Below are 17,081 nucleotides of genomic sequence, written 5' to 3'. Positions count from 1 at the left end.
TTCTTTATTATTGAATTGATTCTGAAAGGCAGCTTAATTACATTTAGACCCAACATTGTCTGAAAACTGCCAGGAATCAATATCCAGTGACTCCTTTTATTGTGTAATTTAACTCAGAGTCTAAAAAATATTAGAAGCAGCCTATAAGACACCCATCATGTGTAGGTTTTATTTGTAGCCTGTTTGATTCCCGTTCAAAACTGCGGAGTACATGACCTCGCCGTTAAAAACTATTATGCAGTGACAAACCAAAGCTGACATTTTAATGTTTTGTCTTTTAAGTAATGTAAGAATTTATGTTATTATAGACTGTTATGAGGACTTAGTGACAAAACTAACCAGATATAATAATAATTTGAAATTATCAAGCTGCCTCCTGCTGCAGGTATTTATATGCCCTCTAGTAGCAGAAAAGAGTGTGTTTTGTCTTATGCCAGACAAAGAATTAAATCAAAGGAGTGTGTGAGCACAATCAGGGATAACCACTGGATGGCGACAAATGCTTCCTGATTAAAGTCCGGGTGCAGCTTTTTTGCTGACACACTGGCAGGTTTGAAGTAAACACTACCAACAAACCAAATGCTGGACCGTTTTTTCCAGCGGCTCCAAGTGATGGATTCTTGTAGGCTGCCTGTTTTGACAGCTTGTGTCCGTTCTACTTTAACGCTGATAATTCATTTTCACAGCTAATGCTTCAACTTGTCACAGTAGGGAAAACATAGGTTACCAATAACATTAATAAAGACTCTGTTCTGTTTGAGCATCCACTAAAAGCCATGGCAGTGAGAAAACACAATTCAAAGACCCTGAAACAATAGCCAAATGTTTTCATTCATCATGCCAGAGGATGGATCCTACAGACTTTGGTGATCCCTTGACTTTACTCCTAGCACCTTTTGTCATGTTGAGGGCCATAAGGAAGATGCGGGTTCTGTATATTACAAACAAAATGTTATTACATTTATGAAACAAATCACTCAGTGCATGCAAGTGGATTTTCCTCACTCAGGAAAAACCTGACCCAGAGGAAAAAAGCTGCTCTATTATATAAATGGTGTTACAGCATGTATGTCGCTGGTCTGAGTAGTTCATATTCAAGTATGGAGTACTGTATTCAAACTGTAGTCAAAGAGACGGAAAGTGATTTCTTAATGCAAAAGCATCATTATTACCATCCAGGTCATATATGGCAACCAAACAGCACATATTAGCATGCGAACATGCTAAACTTTTGCAGCATTGTCACTGGAAGCATGTTATCATCGGCAATTAGCCCCAAACATTGCAGTGTTTGAGTAACCTTAATTTGCATGGCTGTAGACTCTGAGTCTTGGTTTGAATGAATGGAATATGTTCTGTAGTTTTAATGGTTTTTATGTGTTAAGAAAGAGGGTTTTTTTTGGCATGACTAGTATCCTGCATGAAAAAAAATGGCTTGTAATACGTTTCCTCATTTAAACAATGATGTGTTTTAACACAAAACATTAAAAACACACTTCATTTTTGCAACAGCTTTGTAAGCAGTTGCCCCCTCTCATAGATCATAGTTATAGTTCAGATCATAGTTATGATCTGCATTAAAAAAGAATCAGTTTGAGGTCATTTTTATGTCAAACAGAGAAAGAACTGACGCATCACAGTATATTGAAAATACAATACTTCGAAAGAATTCTTATAAAAAATCGTAATGAATCTACTTTAGCCTATAGTGATCAGCCTATGTGTACAGAATAAAGAAGAGACAGTGAGACTGATTAGTACGAGATCATGTGATCCCCATTTTTAATCTAATAGTTTATGTATTATCAAATCTGAACCAGCACACAGCAGCAACAATCTGTATTTTAGCTGAAATAGCTGTAACACACTGCCATTTGTCATGTTGACAAAAAGTTGGTGCAATAAGATCAGATGTTTTTAAAGTGTTTATTTTGGCAAGCACCATTCGAAATAGAGCAAATTTGTCATGTGCTTATGTCATGTGATGAAGAATAAAATTATATACCCATGCAAAATTCCCTGTGAAATGTACATACGTATCTTTATTGCAGAAAGGTTACGTGTCACTAAAATCTCATTGATTTCTTTTTTCTTTTTTCCTTTTTTTTTTCTCCTTGTAATGACTTATTTTCTCCTCTGAGTTTGTCCTCATGTTTGTCTGCTTCAGTTTTCGGTCTTATTACCAGCATTGGTTTGTAGAAATGTGAAGATAATTATACATAGTTCTCTGGAAATGCTTGGCATGTATGGAGTTACACGATTTCCTCTAAAATCATACATTCGTACAAAACCAAAGTGAGTAAAAAACAAACAAACAAACAAAAGAATATATATAAATCAAACCAAGAGAATCAAAATTTAAAAGGAATAATGTCTCTGTGCATCCTGATATTTGAACTGGAAAAAACGTCTCATCATCTTGGATTAGGTTGTAAAGTCTGATTACACTTTTATCCCACTCCATGTTTGATGTCTCTTAATGCTTTTTTGTCCTTTATTTTCATCCGTTCTTTAATTATTGAAAAGAAGCATCTGGCCTTTTCTTTTGTTTTACGAAACAAGAGGAGAAATCCTCATGTGTGCGCTGTCTGTTGATGCTCCGGGCATCACTCAGCTCCTCACAGGGCTCCTGTTGCCTTCATGAGTCTTAAGCATTTGATATTAGGTCCATAAGTCCCTCCACTCTTTTACATATCCCATAACACGTGTCCCACCTGCCTCATACAGTAGTGACCCTCATCACCACCTCTCGGTTGGTGGAGGAGCCGATCCGCGGGTCGTTGGGCCTCAGTTGGCTAAGGATGTGCAAGATGGTGTATCCACAGTGGTGGTTCAGAATAGTTCTTAGCCTCCTGCTCTGTCGCCCACTGCTGCTGCTGGTCAGGCCATGAGGGTTACCACGAGAGCTGCGGGTCCCCGTCTTACTGCTCAAGCTCACCGGGTCACCCAAGTCCTTTGATTTCTCATAGTTCAGTACTTTCCATTGCTGATTAACAGCCTGCCATCGTTTGAAGATTCGATACACTGATGACCCCTCGTGGATGATAAGACCTGGGCAGACATAAAGAAGGAGCAGGGTGAAGAATAGCGCACGAAAGCTTGCAGATTCCCACTGCTTTGCATAAAATATTATGCTAAAAGTGCCTGTGAGCTGCCATCAGCATCATAGGTAAGGACTTTCTATGTTGCCTGTGGATGAGAATAGTTGTAGTTGGCAATAATCACAGTGCAGATATCTGATACCATCTGTTCTCAGTATTGTCTTACACGGGCAGCTCACAGTTACACAAGAGCTGTCAACCAGGTTGCTGGTAGAAAACAGAATCTCTTGTACCCTGCGAAATCATCAAAATTTGCTTGGCTTTTAGTGTACTTGTAATCTCCTACCTGTGCACCATCTGCTTATTTACTTTTTAATTTTGTATGACCTCAACAGCCAACAAAATGGGAATTAAATACGTATTTTTTTCACCACGTTAGTGTGTCCTTGCATAATGAAATGTTTATTAATGTTTTTGTCGTTGCAGAGAACACCCTGTTTCCTTGTTGCATAATGCATTTCTACATGCTTGTCACCTAAGCTGTCTACTGCACCTTTTTATGTGATATTATAATGTGATTCATCTGCGACTGCTACTGCTCTGTAGTTTTGTGTCCAGCGTGTCCTTTTACCTATGCAAACGATATCCATGAAGCCGTACATGCCGTAGCAGATTTGGAAGAGCAGGTCTTGACGTTGCCATTTCGCTGACGGGCTCAGGGAGGACCAGATGAGCCAGGAGATGCTGGCAATAAGGAACAGGGAGCCCAGAATAATGGCGGCTATTTGCACCTTTTCTATCACTGTCAGAGAGATGGCCTGCCACTGGAAAGGAGAGAAGCATTTAGTGTCAATGCTGGAAGATGTAGGCAGATCTTCTATCTAAAGTGTCACCACAACAATGTAAACATACTCCATTACAAGCAAACGTGCTGCTTTCTGCTGAGGTCCAGGTTTATTTTCTACACATACATTTTGGGTCTTTTTTTTTATTATCTTTGCAAGCTTTTGATTTTGAGTCTCATCCTACTGTTAGATTTAGTTGCATATTCTAGTTTCAAGTAATTTCGTCCAGTGTTTCACAAAGTAGGGGTCAAAGTCTAAATCTAAAGGGGCTTGAAACTATTAGATGGAGAAGAGGTTTAAAGGGGAAGTGTTTTCTTACAGCACATCACTCTCAATCTATTATAATAATTATTCTATTATTAATTACTATAAATTGTTTTATCCAATTATTTCAATTGTTTGTCTATTAGTTCTTACTAATAGCTGATAGAGAATTTCAAATATTTCTCCACAGCTTTTGGCTAATGCTTTGCCATTTCTAACCATCATACAGGAATATTGTGGAACGGACCAATATTTTTCATAGTAACTTGACATAAATATCTAAATTTCATAATTTTAACCTAACATATACTCTCATACTTTATAAAAAGTGGATCTTAAATTCTTAATTTGAAATTATGAGTTGAATAAATGTAATTTATTCAACTCATAATTTCAAATTAAGAATTTAAGTCATAAATTACATTTATTCAACTAATTTAATGTGTTTATAAAACTAGCAAATTAGTAGACGTTCTAACATTCACTGTAGAGACTTTAAACGGTTCAGAGGCTCCTCTATTTGTAGTTTGAAATTTTGAAACTGCATTTTGACACCTGATTAAATGTACACAATAAATTGTTTCTTTTACAATGATATGAATGCCAAGCATTAGAAAGATTAGTGTCTGCAGTTAGGGATCTCCGACAATTTTTGTTACTGATTTAGGTACAAAATGACTCCAATGGCTGCTGTAAATTCTTCATGTTGAAAGAAAAATTGATTCTCTAAACTGGCAAAAATCTGCTTATTTGGAGTAAAGGCTGTTAATGCAAACTTCATTTTTCTACTGTATAAAAGTAAAGTTTTATGTTCATACAACAAACCTGTTTAGTCTCAACTTGTGTAAAAACAAAGAGTTTAAGGCAATAGGTTTCCAGACATTGCACATTAATCGACATCTCTGTAAATGTGCCAGTGTTGGCCAGAAGACTCATTTTTAACGGCTGGCCCTTGGCCAGGTGTTAAGCAGCAATTAAAACAATCAAGCATGCAACATGTGAGAATCATGACAGCAAGACAAGACTTGAGCCAGCTATATTAGATACAAAGCCTAAATTGCTAAAATGATTAACTAATTCGGATTAGGAGTGTAACTTCCATATAGTCTCACAGGTTGGTTAAGAAACTGGTACTATCCATTCAGTCGATTGGGCCTTGCAGCTTACTGATTATTGTGGAATCCATTTGGAATAATTTCTACTTACTTAATGTGCGAACTAACTGTTAATGAATATGGTGAAAACTAAAACTTGAAATTTCTCTGTTTAGATGTGGTGAAATAGACGTGTAGTGGGAAATGATACACAATTTAAATACAGGCACCTCAAAATTGGACAAAAGTACAACTGACTGACATTATATCTCACCAGACAGGGAAATCTACACACAGTATTTGAGTACTTGTCGTACATTATGCAATTCTAACTAAATATTTCGGACAGACAAACCTATGAACACATACATGGCATCTTCTCAATTGGTCTTAGAAGCATTGGCTGCCTCTGAAAGGGAGGGCAGAAGGACAGTGACGCAGAAGGAAAATGTGTCAGCACATTATGGCAAAAACAGTCCTCACACCACCATGTCCTAAGATTTGTTCTAGCGGGGAGTGTTGGGGCTGATGCAGCAGCGTTAATATGTTGTATATGTTGTTGTCGAATGTCTATGTCAGCAGCACCTTCTCCATGAGATAATATCTTCCTGCTCGATTCACTCATTGATTTAAAAAAAAAAACTTATAGAGCATTACATGTACATAAAGAGTTTACATATATTCATGTACTGGCATCACCTTGTTTATTGGATATTTATCCAAAACCTTGAGTCCAAACAACGTGTTGGACGTGTTTTGTAAGGACACTGATGAGGAGACACGTCGTGCCAAACCAAACTGAGCTGAGCCACGCTGAGCTGGCCTGTTTGTGAGTTAAATCCCATGTGTGGTGTTAATCAGATTCATCTGGATGGGCACAGTATCAACGCTGCAGTGGCTTTTTGGTTTAAATTCTGCTACAGTACTAATCCAAGTGGGAAGCGTGAAGCTTTGTTTTTCCGGAGATGAGTTTTCTTTTTGCTAAAATCTGTAACTCAACAGTTGGTGTTGTTGTTTGTGTGCGTGTACGTACAGTTCAGTGTGTGGTGCACATTCTCCTTATGTTACCTGCAGAGGGTTCTTGGTGCTGATGGCCAAGACCTGGTACTTGAAGTAGCAGAGCTCGCAGCTCCAGGAACCTCTCTCGCTGATCCAGCGGATGAGGCAGGGCTGATGGGTGCAGCGCACAGAGCCGTCACAGCGGCAGGGGCTCAGGAGCTCACCCTAAAGGACACACACAGGAAGCATATGACAAGATGAGATTATTCAATTTTATTCAAGCGTTTCAAAGTTTTTTTATTATTTGACAATCGCACACACAGCAAGGTGCCAACAAGGATGCAAATACCAAAATAAATCTGTCAAGATTAAAGCCCATTGCACACTCCAGTTGATCACAGCTTTATTCACCAAGCATTCACATCCTTGAGGCGTTTATCAGCGCGATATTCCGAGGTTGTTTCCAGTTTTCATGCAACACAAAGGGGATCATTTATTTATTAACACGTCCGTCTAGAAGAAAATACATACGAAAGACATCAGGAACTTGAAGAATAGCAGAGCATGAGACTGCAATAAGACATAAAAAGGTTACGTGTCCAGTGTTTTAGGACAGTGAGAATATAATCATTTTTGCATTGGTTGGAAGTCATTATGAATTTGTAAGTCTCCTTCTTATTCCTTTGGTTACATGATTATAGTTTTTAAAAGGAAGTTGGAAACAAGTTGACATATTACCCTGATGAAGGTCTCGTGGCCGAGAAAGAAGGGGATGTAACAGGAGAAGAAGGGGGTGTAGTTCTTTGATCTTGACTAATCTATGTGAAAGATATAAAGTGATCTAGTCTTTTTATAGAAGCGTACAAAAGAATGCAGAGTTCGTCTATGATACTCCTTAAAATTCCCCATAGTCATGTGATTGTGTTTGTCTGGAGGAAGTAGCAGAAAATGGTCATTAAAAAAATTAAGGCCATGTTTGCCAGAGATCAAGTTAAATCCATATTAGTCCACATTGGTGATATTAGGTAATAGTGTTATAGGAAAAAAAGTGCTGCAAATGCCAAACAGCATCATTATAAAAACCATGTAACTCTTGATATGATATATAATTTAGGAGAAGTCTAAAATAAAATGATAAAGATAAAAATAAGATAAAAATGTAGGATCACTTCCAGACTAATGAAAATGATAAAATCCTTTCTTTTCTGATCCCTTCTCTGACCCGTTTTTATTTTTCATACAGTCTCTGAGAGACTGGCTAACATGGCGCTTGGATGAAATCCACTGTCTTTTCAGTATCACATCAGTACCTGAAGCCTGTTGGCATATTAACCATATTAAGGATGACCACATTCAAGCCGTCACCACTATTCAACGTCAAACATCCATTTTGTCAGACAGCTTGTAAGTTGATGCTACATTTTGCATCAGACCTCAACAAACTCTTCATTTCTCTAAATAAAAAAAGCAAAGCCGTGTGTCAAAATTACTACTACTCATAAATACTTTAAAAACCACAGTGCTGGGGAGAAATCCTTAACTAAATAAATGAATGCGAACATTTCATATGTGTACGCAGTTTGAAAAGGGGCATATTAGCACTCCGCCATAATGCTTGACAGCATAGAGGTTTCAAGGGCACCCAGGTGAAGGAGAGAAGAGCCGCTGAAGCCTGACGACCATTTACACAAACTCAGCCAGCCTCATAGCAAATGTCCACCTCTCACCTAAGCCAGACAAATCTGGAAAACATCAAACATACATACTGGCTGTCAGTTAGGAAGAAGCTTTCACTTGATTGGTGTTAAATTCAAGAAACTCAAGTTTGGGATTTCGTTTGGAAACTGGATTAAATACAAAGTCTGGACCAAAAGGCATGACATGGGGATACACGCACATGAAAAAGAAGATAATAATAAAAAAAAATATCCAAGATTTTACTTTGACTATGTTCACAGCTCATTAATTAACAGGTTATATATATCTTGGTTTGCAATACAAGGAAGTCAAGGCTCCTGGCCAAACAACGGTCTGGCACACAGCTCTCATGAACTCAGTTATTGTTTTTTTACACTGCATTTTTTTAAATGGACTATTTCCTCCTTCTTTATGCTAAACATATCTCTTTTTTTTCAAAGTTACAGCAATTAACACATAAGTAAATAGGAAATAGATGGACACCGCTCTCATGCCTGTACTTTTTAAAAAAAATCACATTTCTAAGTAAAACATTTACTTAACTGAATCAAATAAAAGCAGCTACTTATATAAAATGTAACTGCAATCAACAAGTCCAAGAACCTTTATGTCCACAGAGGCAAAGTTTCAAACATTATAATACTAATCAAAGATGTAAACAAACAGCAAACTACCAGTTACATTTCTAAGCATTCAAAGCAAAGTCATGCACTAATTTACCTGTTACTAATTTCCATTACTCGTTCCATCTCATCCAACAACAACTCAAAATACTCCACATCCACACGTGTCATCTTTTGCGTTTGAATATCTCTACCATTGTATAACAATTATTAATTCATACAATGAACATACAATGAATGTAACAATTTACCAACAGTCACTTTTTTGTCTATGCCAAACTAACACATTTGTACCAGTCTATCAAATAAAGTCAGAGACCAAAGTGATATTAACCATCAAACTACTTATTACCATGGACAGATTAACCCCCTTTGAGGCCTGGCCCTTGTGGATCCCCACTATACATGGCAGTTTGGCAGTCTCACTCTGAAATCATTAGCTGACCAGTCAATTCCTCGATTGGCAGAAAATGTTAAGATTTTTGATAATTTGTTTAAAAGAATTTAATTTTAGAAGCAGAAATTCCCATCAATATCTTGATCACTTGACAAACACTGAAAAATGTAAGGAATTGGATAAACCACTTCACGACAATTAACCATAATAAACTAAAACAGACTTAAAAACAAGATGGAGGATGTACCTGCCAAAGTTTATATTGTAATTTCGTAGTTTAATTTACTAACCAAACACTGGAGGAATCGAAAATCAAATCAAGACAACTATAGAATAAACCTAGAGCTCCTAATGGTTTTTCACTTTATTAATTGTAGTAGTATTAACTTGTCACAGGATTACTTACAGACACAATCAATACTTGTTTAATGCTCCAAAGAAGTGCTGTGACACCAATAATGCTTCTTTTCTCTCTCTCTCTTTCTCTCCACTGTGTCATCCACCGTCTGGCTCATTTGGCCTTCCCACTTATAATAAAAGACTTTGAGTGTCCCACTGCATAAAAGATTGGGTTTGGCAGATGGGCCACATGCCACTCATAAACTTTAAAATAACTCGCCCGCTGACATTATAAAGATAACACAGAGAAGGTCAGAAGTATACGAGGAACTAAATAAAAACAATACAAAAGTAAACATTTCTAAAATGTCAAGCTGTTGTCGAGAGCACTGTGTGTTTGTGAGTGTTTGTGTGCGTGTGTGTTACAAGCGAACATTTTCAGGCTGGGATGAAAAAGTTAATGTCATAATCAACTAGAACAAAATACAACACAAAGACCTTTAAAATCTGCCATTAAGATTTTGAATCATTACCTTGAGCAGAGGCTGTTTATGCAGAAAATATGATACAAGTAAAGCCTGACAATTTTGTCTAGACTAATCTCATCTTATGCTAAAATCAAGAGGCACCTTTTCTGAAGCTCTGTCGTTAATAATGAATCAGATCCTGATGGCAGCTGAAGAGATTCTTTGTTAAGTGATAAAATGCGTGTATATGTAAAAGCTTATATAGATTCACAATTCCTCACACTGTCCCCTTTTTACAAATTAAGGATCCACACTCTAAGAGAGTGCTGTTTGATTTTCCCAAATATTGATTATCCTGCCAGATCACAGGATATAGATGAGTGAATTTAGTTGTAGGAAACTGCAGCAAAGCTGTGAAAGATGTTTTGGACACAGAGGAATCTAAATGCGGAGAAGCACAGTTGCTTTTAGGTGGAAACATTGCAATGTATCTTTTAAGAAAAACTTGTAGAGATGAGGCTTGTGTTGAGTTTTATTAGAACATATCAGGTCTCAACGCTTAACACATACAATTTACCAGAAGAGCAATAATACTAATGATAAGCTGTCGGGGGTGTTTAATAAGCTGAAGTTTCACATGAATGCTTTTTGAGACCCTGGGGGGCAAATCAAATGCTATTCCATTTACTTAAGTAAATCAAGTCAAATTGATCTATTAAATGAAATTAACTGATTGAAAATGAAATTTGTTTTTTTTTTGTCCTTTTTGTGAAATGATTCTTTTCCATTAAAAGCGTCCGCCGTCTAAGTTGATCCCTTTCCTCGAGGGCAGCAAAACATAATGAGGATATAAGGTCACATCTGGACTGCTTCAGTCACCCGTAAAGCAACGTCACTCCTAAAGTCAACCTATCGCCTTTTGTCTTAAATATTTATTATTGACAGCAAATCTCATGAAAGGAACAGAAACCATCAAACTGTTATTCTGTCTCAAAATATATCGACTTCACCTCCTCAAGGCCACTGGTTCCAACTGAAATTGTCTTTAAATCTTTAAAAACAAACAAAAAAAAGTAAAGTACTGTAGAATGTGATTAAAACAAACTTTACTGCTTTGCAAATGCTGCCGGGCACAGTTTGTTGTAGTAAAGTGTTAATGGAGATGGGACTGTAGTAAGTCACCCAGTGCAACAGTGCGGCTTGTTGATGTCGTTTTGGTGAAGAAAAACCCCACCGTGAGTCATTTCACCAAGTGCCAAAAAAGGGCAAATGTTCACATTCAAGTAGACAAAGCCCTGTCTGCAGTGATAATGGGTGGAGGACAGGTGGAAGCAGGAGGACATTATATAGTAAGTCATGGTAGGAGGGCGTTGGTGGTGGATGGACAGTTCAAGAAAACATCAGACTTTTGACTTGGGAGATTGCTGTTGGTTTCCACATCAAAGCTCGGTGTGTTGTGTGTTTTATTACTGTAGCTGCTATTTATTTGTATTTTTTTTTAAACAGATCTAATGCAGGAGATTTAGACACAAATATGAAATTAGCAGGAACAAAAAAAAATGAAGAAAACATTTCTAACCCTAACCAAGAACGTAAACCTAGCTAAACTTTAAACTTAAACGAATTACACTCAAATTATTTATTGATTTATTATTATGAGTTTCCACGATTTGTAAGTTTGCGATGATACAGATTTATAGTAACATATTAGACTAATATTTCAGTTTATTTTATCTGATATGTTTGTCAGGTGAGACAGGAATTATCCTTGGCACTCAAGGGTCATACAAAGAAGAAAATTTTTTCTCATTGTTGTTAAAAAAATTAGTGTTACAACTGTAGTGTTACAACACAACCCTGAACATCATAATCTTCATGAAAGATTCAAAAGGATTTATCCCGGGTTGCTGTCTTATACATGAACAGTTTGAATTCCTGTATATCTAAACTTTTTCAAACAATAAAAGGGGCCTTCTCCCTTATGTCTCCCTTATGTCTCCCTTATGTCTCCCTTATGTCTCCCTTGTGTCTCCCTTGTTTCTCCACTATGACTCTTGCCTCACTTATGTTTTCCTGCGAACTGTAGAAAAAAGCCGAAATAGAAAGTAACATGAGGTTGAAACGTTGTCTCTCACACATTATCCTCTGGGCGGGTCACTGGTTTGGGTCTGACAAACGTAAAGTCTAAATCGTAGCAGTTTAACAGCAGAGCTCTCTTTTTCCAGCAAACACAAAGCTGTTAAAGCCTCCACAGGCTCACGCAAAGTCACGTCCTCCTTGGGTGATCTGACATGGCTTTGTCCCTCAACGCCACTTCATGGAGCACAAGGTGTTAATTTGGCGTGTCACTTCTAGGACTTTGCAAATGGTCTTACTCCTCAGCACTAACCTTTAAACCAAAATTTTGGAAGTGTCCCCTGAGCTCCAGACTGCGCATTCCTGTGGAAACATGCTGCCGGGCACTACAAGAGAAAAGGGCAGGCCGGAGTGATCCCCGCTTCCACCACCTCCATCCCTCCTTACTGCAACATGTCACTATTTCGATGCAAAGCTAACACAGCCAGCCCCTCCAGCAGGCTCTGGCAGCGCTTCTGTGAATCCAGACAGTGTTAAGTGGAATTAGTGGCCCAGCTACTGTACCATGGCACACACTGACACCTTTGACAGACAGCTAATAAGGACTCATAGTCAATGCATCCCACAGAGCAAGGTGATTATGTCTGTAGGTAATTGGCCCACTGACAGCGACATGATCCTGGCCCCTGTTGTGACCTACTTGAATAATGAAATAACAATAAAATGGCAAACCTATGCTCCCCCCCCCCCCCCCCCCCCCCCCCAACCCTGCGCCCAAGGAGGCATAAAGCACTTTACCTTTGCACCGAGTTAAAAAAAACAAAAAAAAAACGAGTGCTGCCGAAGCAAAAAATGAGCTAATAACAGCGTGAGGAGCTGAGGTAGTAATGTAGTTTCAGGGTTTTCCCTCAGTGCTTTGTTTGCTCACTCTGTCTGTAGCTAAAGATACAGCTCAGAGCCATGTTGCATGATGAGTCACCTTGCCAGAGAACCCAAAGCCCCACACATCAACCTTTTATTAAGGAAGAATGTTGGAGTGGGGATAACGGCAACGTGGGATTGATCCCTGTCTATAACACTGAACAAGCTCTTATTTAAAACAAGCCTAAACTGATTTAAACTCCATCCTGTGGCTATGTAGGTTACTATCTCTCACAATAGGAACTCGAAGGCAGATGTCATATATTAGCACATGGGCTGTAATAACACTATACGCCTATCTTAGAGAAGTGACTAAATGATAATATCCATCTGTGCTCCTACAGAATTTACAGTGTTTCTAATTATCTCAGGCCTCAGGACTACCTGCTGAGCCAGGCAGCACAGGTTTCTGCACATCTGGTGAGACCAACATTTGGCCACAGACCAAAGCGATGCACTATACTGTCTGTGTTTCCTCTCCGGAAACAACCAAGCACAGGAGAGACATAGTAAGAGAGAAGGGGGGGAGAGAGAGAGAGAGAGAAGAAGAAGAAGAAGAAGAAACGATGACAAACTCATTAAACTTGTCATTTATCGTCACAGTCAACACCATTGTCTGGCCAGGAACTGTGAACATCACAAGATCAATAGTTGATCATCCTGTTCTGTGACACATGCAGACGGGGGACAGTTGATTTACATTTACAAAATGATTGTGACTCATGCATATTCAGTCACTCTCACTCTGTTTGTCATCCTGCAGACCTAATTGGCTAACTTTCTTTGTTGCTATGCTGGCCGGATTTCAGATGTGTGGGAACCGATGCCTCTCCAACACTGATTAGCTTAGTTATGAAAACAGTGTTATTTAGATAATCAGATCACTGAGCAATCACCTTTCAGGAGGATGGAAAAGCTAATAATTGCCACTAAATTAAGGGTGTGAGGATGGAGGCTGGTGTGTGTTGTACAGATCGGAAAAAGCCTTTGAGACAAATGTGTGATGTTTGGCTTCATATCTGGCTTTACTATTTTTACATGATTTTCAGAATCATAGGTCTCATCCTAGATTGTTTTTCTTTTTTTTGTTTTAGGGGAAGGTGGGTGGAACAAAAAAAAAAAAAAAGGAGAGCTGAGATGTAGGACAGGATGGTTGTAGTAGCTGCACTGAATCAGAGAGCCTTTGGATTGTACTTTAAACTAATCAAAATGGCAGATGATAATAGAGAACCTGGTGTGATTGTTAGAAAATACCTACTTCCAAAAGCCCTGCTGATCTGAAAGCATCCATGCATGGAGACATGGCTGTCCACAGCCCCCCAAAGGCTCTGTGCAGCACATTTCTCTGTCGTTCTGTACAGGACGTGGCACCTACACTTTTAACAACCCATTCTCTACCTGCTCTGGGCCTTGGAAACAGATCCGGCACTGGGGGGTCCGCAGGCTGCTGGCGGTGCTGGCCAGAGACACAGCGTCCAGGCCCACTTGCAGCTTAGGCTCCTTGTCCTCAAACGCCAAGCTCCGGGGCCGCGGGTCGCTGCCGTAGTACTCCTCCTCATCATCCCGGGAATGGCAGTCGACGAAAGGCGGCCAGCCGCAGCCGCCCATCCCTAGACCTCGCATGGTGGTGGACCGTCTATCTGTGTCTGAGCCGGACTGTCTCGAATCGGATCGCATAAACACTAGGACTTTCAGTTCATTAAAAAACATGCGGATCCGATACTTGAACATGTTGGGCTACATAAAGAATCGGCCACACTGAAACGAATAAATGGGGTGTTCTGTCTGTTTCCCTCTCCTTCTATTATTATTATTATTGTTATTATTATTATGATGATTATTATTATTCATACGACCAATGGGCTCATTTTTATTGCAGAATTTCCTGTAACCCAACTCTGAGCTTAATTGGAAATTCAAAGCAATAAAGGCTCTCGCCCCACTGATGGCATGTGTGCGCCTAAGCCAATGCGGATGAAAGATTTTCCCTTTCAGCTGGCCGACACACTCTTTCAAAATTCATTATTCAAACATCTCAACATACGCTGTCTTCATGCATCTTTCTGAGGAAAAGCCTTAGAACTTGCTCAGTTTCCGATTTCCACGGTCCATTTTCTTCGCCGCTGCTCTCACACACACATATTTTTCTTTTTCTTTTTTTTTTTTTTTTTCAGATGCTACTGGGCTTGCAGCAAAAAATAGCCTACATGTTTTGCTACCCAAAGCAGAAGACTGCAAGAGAGCGGACGAGTGGAAGAGAGAGCAACACAGAACCAGGAAATAGAAAATGGGATGTAAAACACAACGACATGCCATCCACACAGTCACATCTGGGACTCTTGGCAAGAATCATAATCCAAAAAAAAAAAATTAAAAGAAGTGGGGTGCGGAATATGAAATGGGCTTTGGGCTTGATTATAATATCTATCTTTATTTTGTATTGTCCCTCAGTGTAGGATCCCAAGCGTCAGATCATCGTCCCTTCCCCTCTTCTCTATTCCATTTCCTTTTTGTGAAGCCTCGGGTTGATCCACGAACAATCCGTGCCGCGCACCCCGACAATCCAAAGCGTCGAGATCAACAACACAATCCCTTTCATTTGCATTTTCCCAAGCCTAGCTGGAGACAGTAGAGCACAAAAACAGCCCAAAGCCCCATGTTTCCCAGCTCCGCTCGATGTCCATCAGCATTTCATCGCAAGCCGAAGGGAGAAAAAAAAAAAAAAAAACAGCAACATAAAATGTCAGAGAGGCGGAAAAAAATAAAGGCACCCTGCGATTTTTCTAGTCAGAGAGAAAGATGGGGAAGACGCATGAAGATGTCTTTGCATCCGTGAGCAGTAATGGCATTGATTATCGGATCAGAGAGATGGTGCTGATGATGCTGCTGGCGCTGGTTTTCCTCCTCGAAATGGTCGGCTGGGAGAGTGAACCAGCGCAGCAGCTACTTCCGGAGTAGAGAGAGAAGAGAAAAACAAGCTTGACTGCCATCCTGTAAACAAGTCGCTGTTTTTCTCTCCAGCCATCCATCCGTCTCCTGCGGGTGATGCGACTCTCCCTCCGCACTCCCAGCAGCTGTGCAGGGAGGGAGCTCTGGCTGTTTTATTGTTGACCAGGCGCCACTGTCCAGGGTGCTGAGCTGCCTCTGCTGACGTGAAGGCTGCGGCCGCATGCACAGGGAGCCCGCGAACTATCTGAACTGTTTGTGTGTGTGTGTGTGTGTGTGTGTGTGTGTGCAGGAAAATCTCTGTATATTTGCGTGTGAGAGCAGGTGGGAATGACTTCTGGGCTTCATGCAGAGCTGGAAGGAGAAGAAGGAGCGTTCACTTCATTTCTTCTTTCTACGAACAGGCAGCGATGTTTATATTTCATCTTCATTCGAATGTGTGACTTGATTAACATGTCCTGACCTTTGTTGTTCCTCTTTCACAAAGCACATGTTCTTTGTACACACTGAACCTGTTAACTCAGTTTCCTTCTACGGATGTTTAGATGCTTCCCAGCAACAAGAAGACTTGAAACCCTCAGATTGTGCTGTCCCTCTCGCAAGAAGCTTATAATAAAATACCTTAATACCTGTTTGTATCATCTGTATTTCTCCCTCTGAGTAGGCTTAAATAATACTGACAGTGGCAATCGAAGACTCTGGGGGACTGGAAAGGCAGAAAACCATTGAAGCCCCCCAAGCTACCTACTGTAATGGTACCCAGCTGTTATAAGGGCTTCTATCAGAGCAGCAGTGTAGTGCCTTAAGGGAGATTTAAGGGGGATAATTCTTTTCATTAGAAAATGTGTGGATGAGTGATTTCCCAAATTCCGTGTGGGGGTCCAAACATTTGCCTGGTTTGCCCCCCCCCCCCCCCCCCCCCCCAAACACCTGCCTGTATATTGTACACTCGTAAGACCTGCCTGTGGTGGAGTTGTCTTTTTCTGTATTGCATTTAAAAACATAAAAAAAACATTCTCCCTTAATCTCCTTCTCCTTTTCTTTACCCTTTTCCGCGATACAAATATATAACATAATGCTTTCATTTAAAAAGAAATGTATTAATTCTTCAAACTATGTGTTTGTGTTCTACCGTGCAGATAAATATAAAGGGATTTTGACAGGAGTTGTCCTTATCTATTTTGGTGGTCTGAAGGCACATGGTGCTCTATTGTGTGCAAATTGTAAAGCCCCTATTGGTCTACGTCCGATTAGTTAAGTACACTGTAAACTATGTTACGGCAAAACAATACAGGATGTTCTGCCAGACAAAAGTTGAATGTAGCTAAATGTTTGCTGACATCAAAAGGATCAGCTGGCAAGGCACGAGTT

General features: G+C 39.6%; 1 protein-coding gene across 1 annotated transcript; it reads right to left on the bottom strand.

Moving 5' to 3' along the window:
• Positions 1-1,754: 1,754 nt before the first annotated feature.
• On the bottom strand, positions 1,755-16,290 carry marchf9 (membrane-associated ring finger (C3HC4) 9). The gene is made up of 4 exons (XM_067526910.1): positions 14,163-16,290; positions 6,313-6,468; positions 3,673-3,865; positions 1,755-3,051 (listed from the first exon to the last, which is right to left on the bottom strand). Exons 1-4 carry the CDS (start codon positions 14,493-14,495, stop codon positions 2,720-2,722), a joined length of 1,014 nt encoding a protein of 337 aa, XP_067383011.1. The 5' UTR covers positions 14,496-16,290; the 3' UTR covers positions 1,755-2,719.
• Positions 16,291-17,081: the final 791 nt, after the last annotated feature.

This window comes from Channa argus, chromosome 13, assembly GCF_033026475.1.
Source record: "Channa argus isolate prfri chromosome 13, Channa argus male v1.0, whole genome shotgun sequence".
Classification (NCBI taxonomy): Eukaryota; Metazoa; Chordata; class Actinopteri; order Anabantiformes; family Channidae; genus Channa; species Channa argus.
Note: the sequence above shows the minus strand (reverse complement) of the source record. Positions and strands in the feature narration are given on the sequence as shown.

Coding starts and splice junctions, on each gene's coding strand:
- marchf9 (XM_067526910.1), bottom strand. CDS start 14,495: ATGTTCAAGTATCGGATCCGCATGTTTTTTAATGAACTGAAAGTCCTA. Junction 3,866..6,312: donor GCACCAAGAACCCTCTGCAG/GTAACATAAGGA, acceptor TCTCCTTTCCAG/TGGCAGGCCATCTCTCTGAC. Junction 3,052..3,672: donor CATGGATATCGTTTGCATAG/GTAAAAGGACAC, acceptor ATGTCTGCCCAG/GTCTTATCATCCACGAGGGG.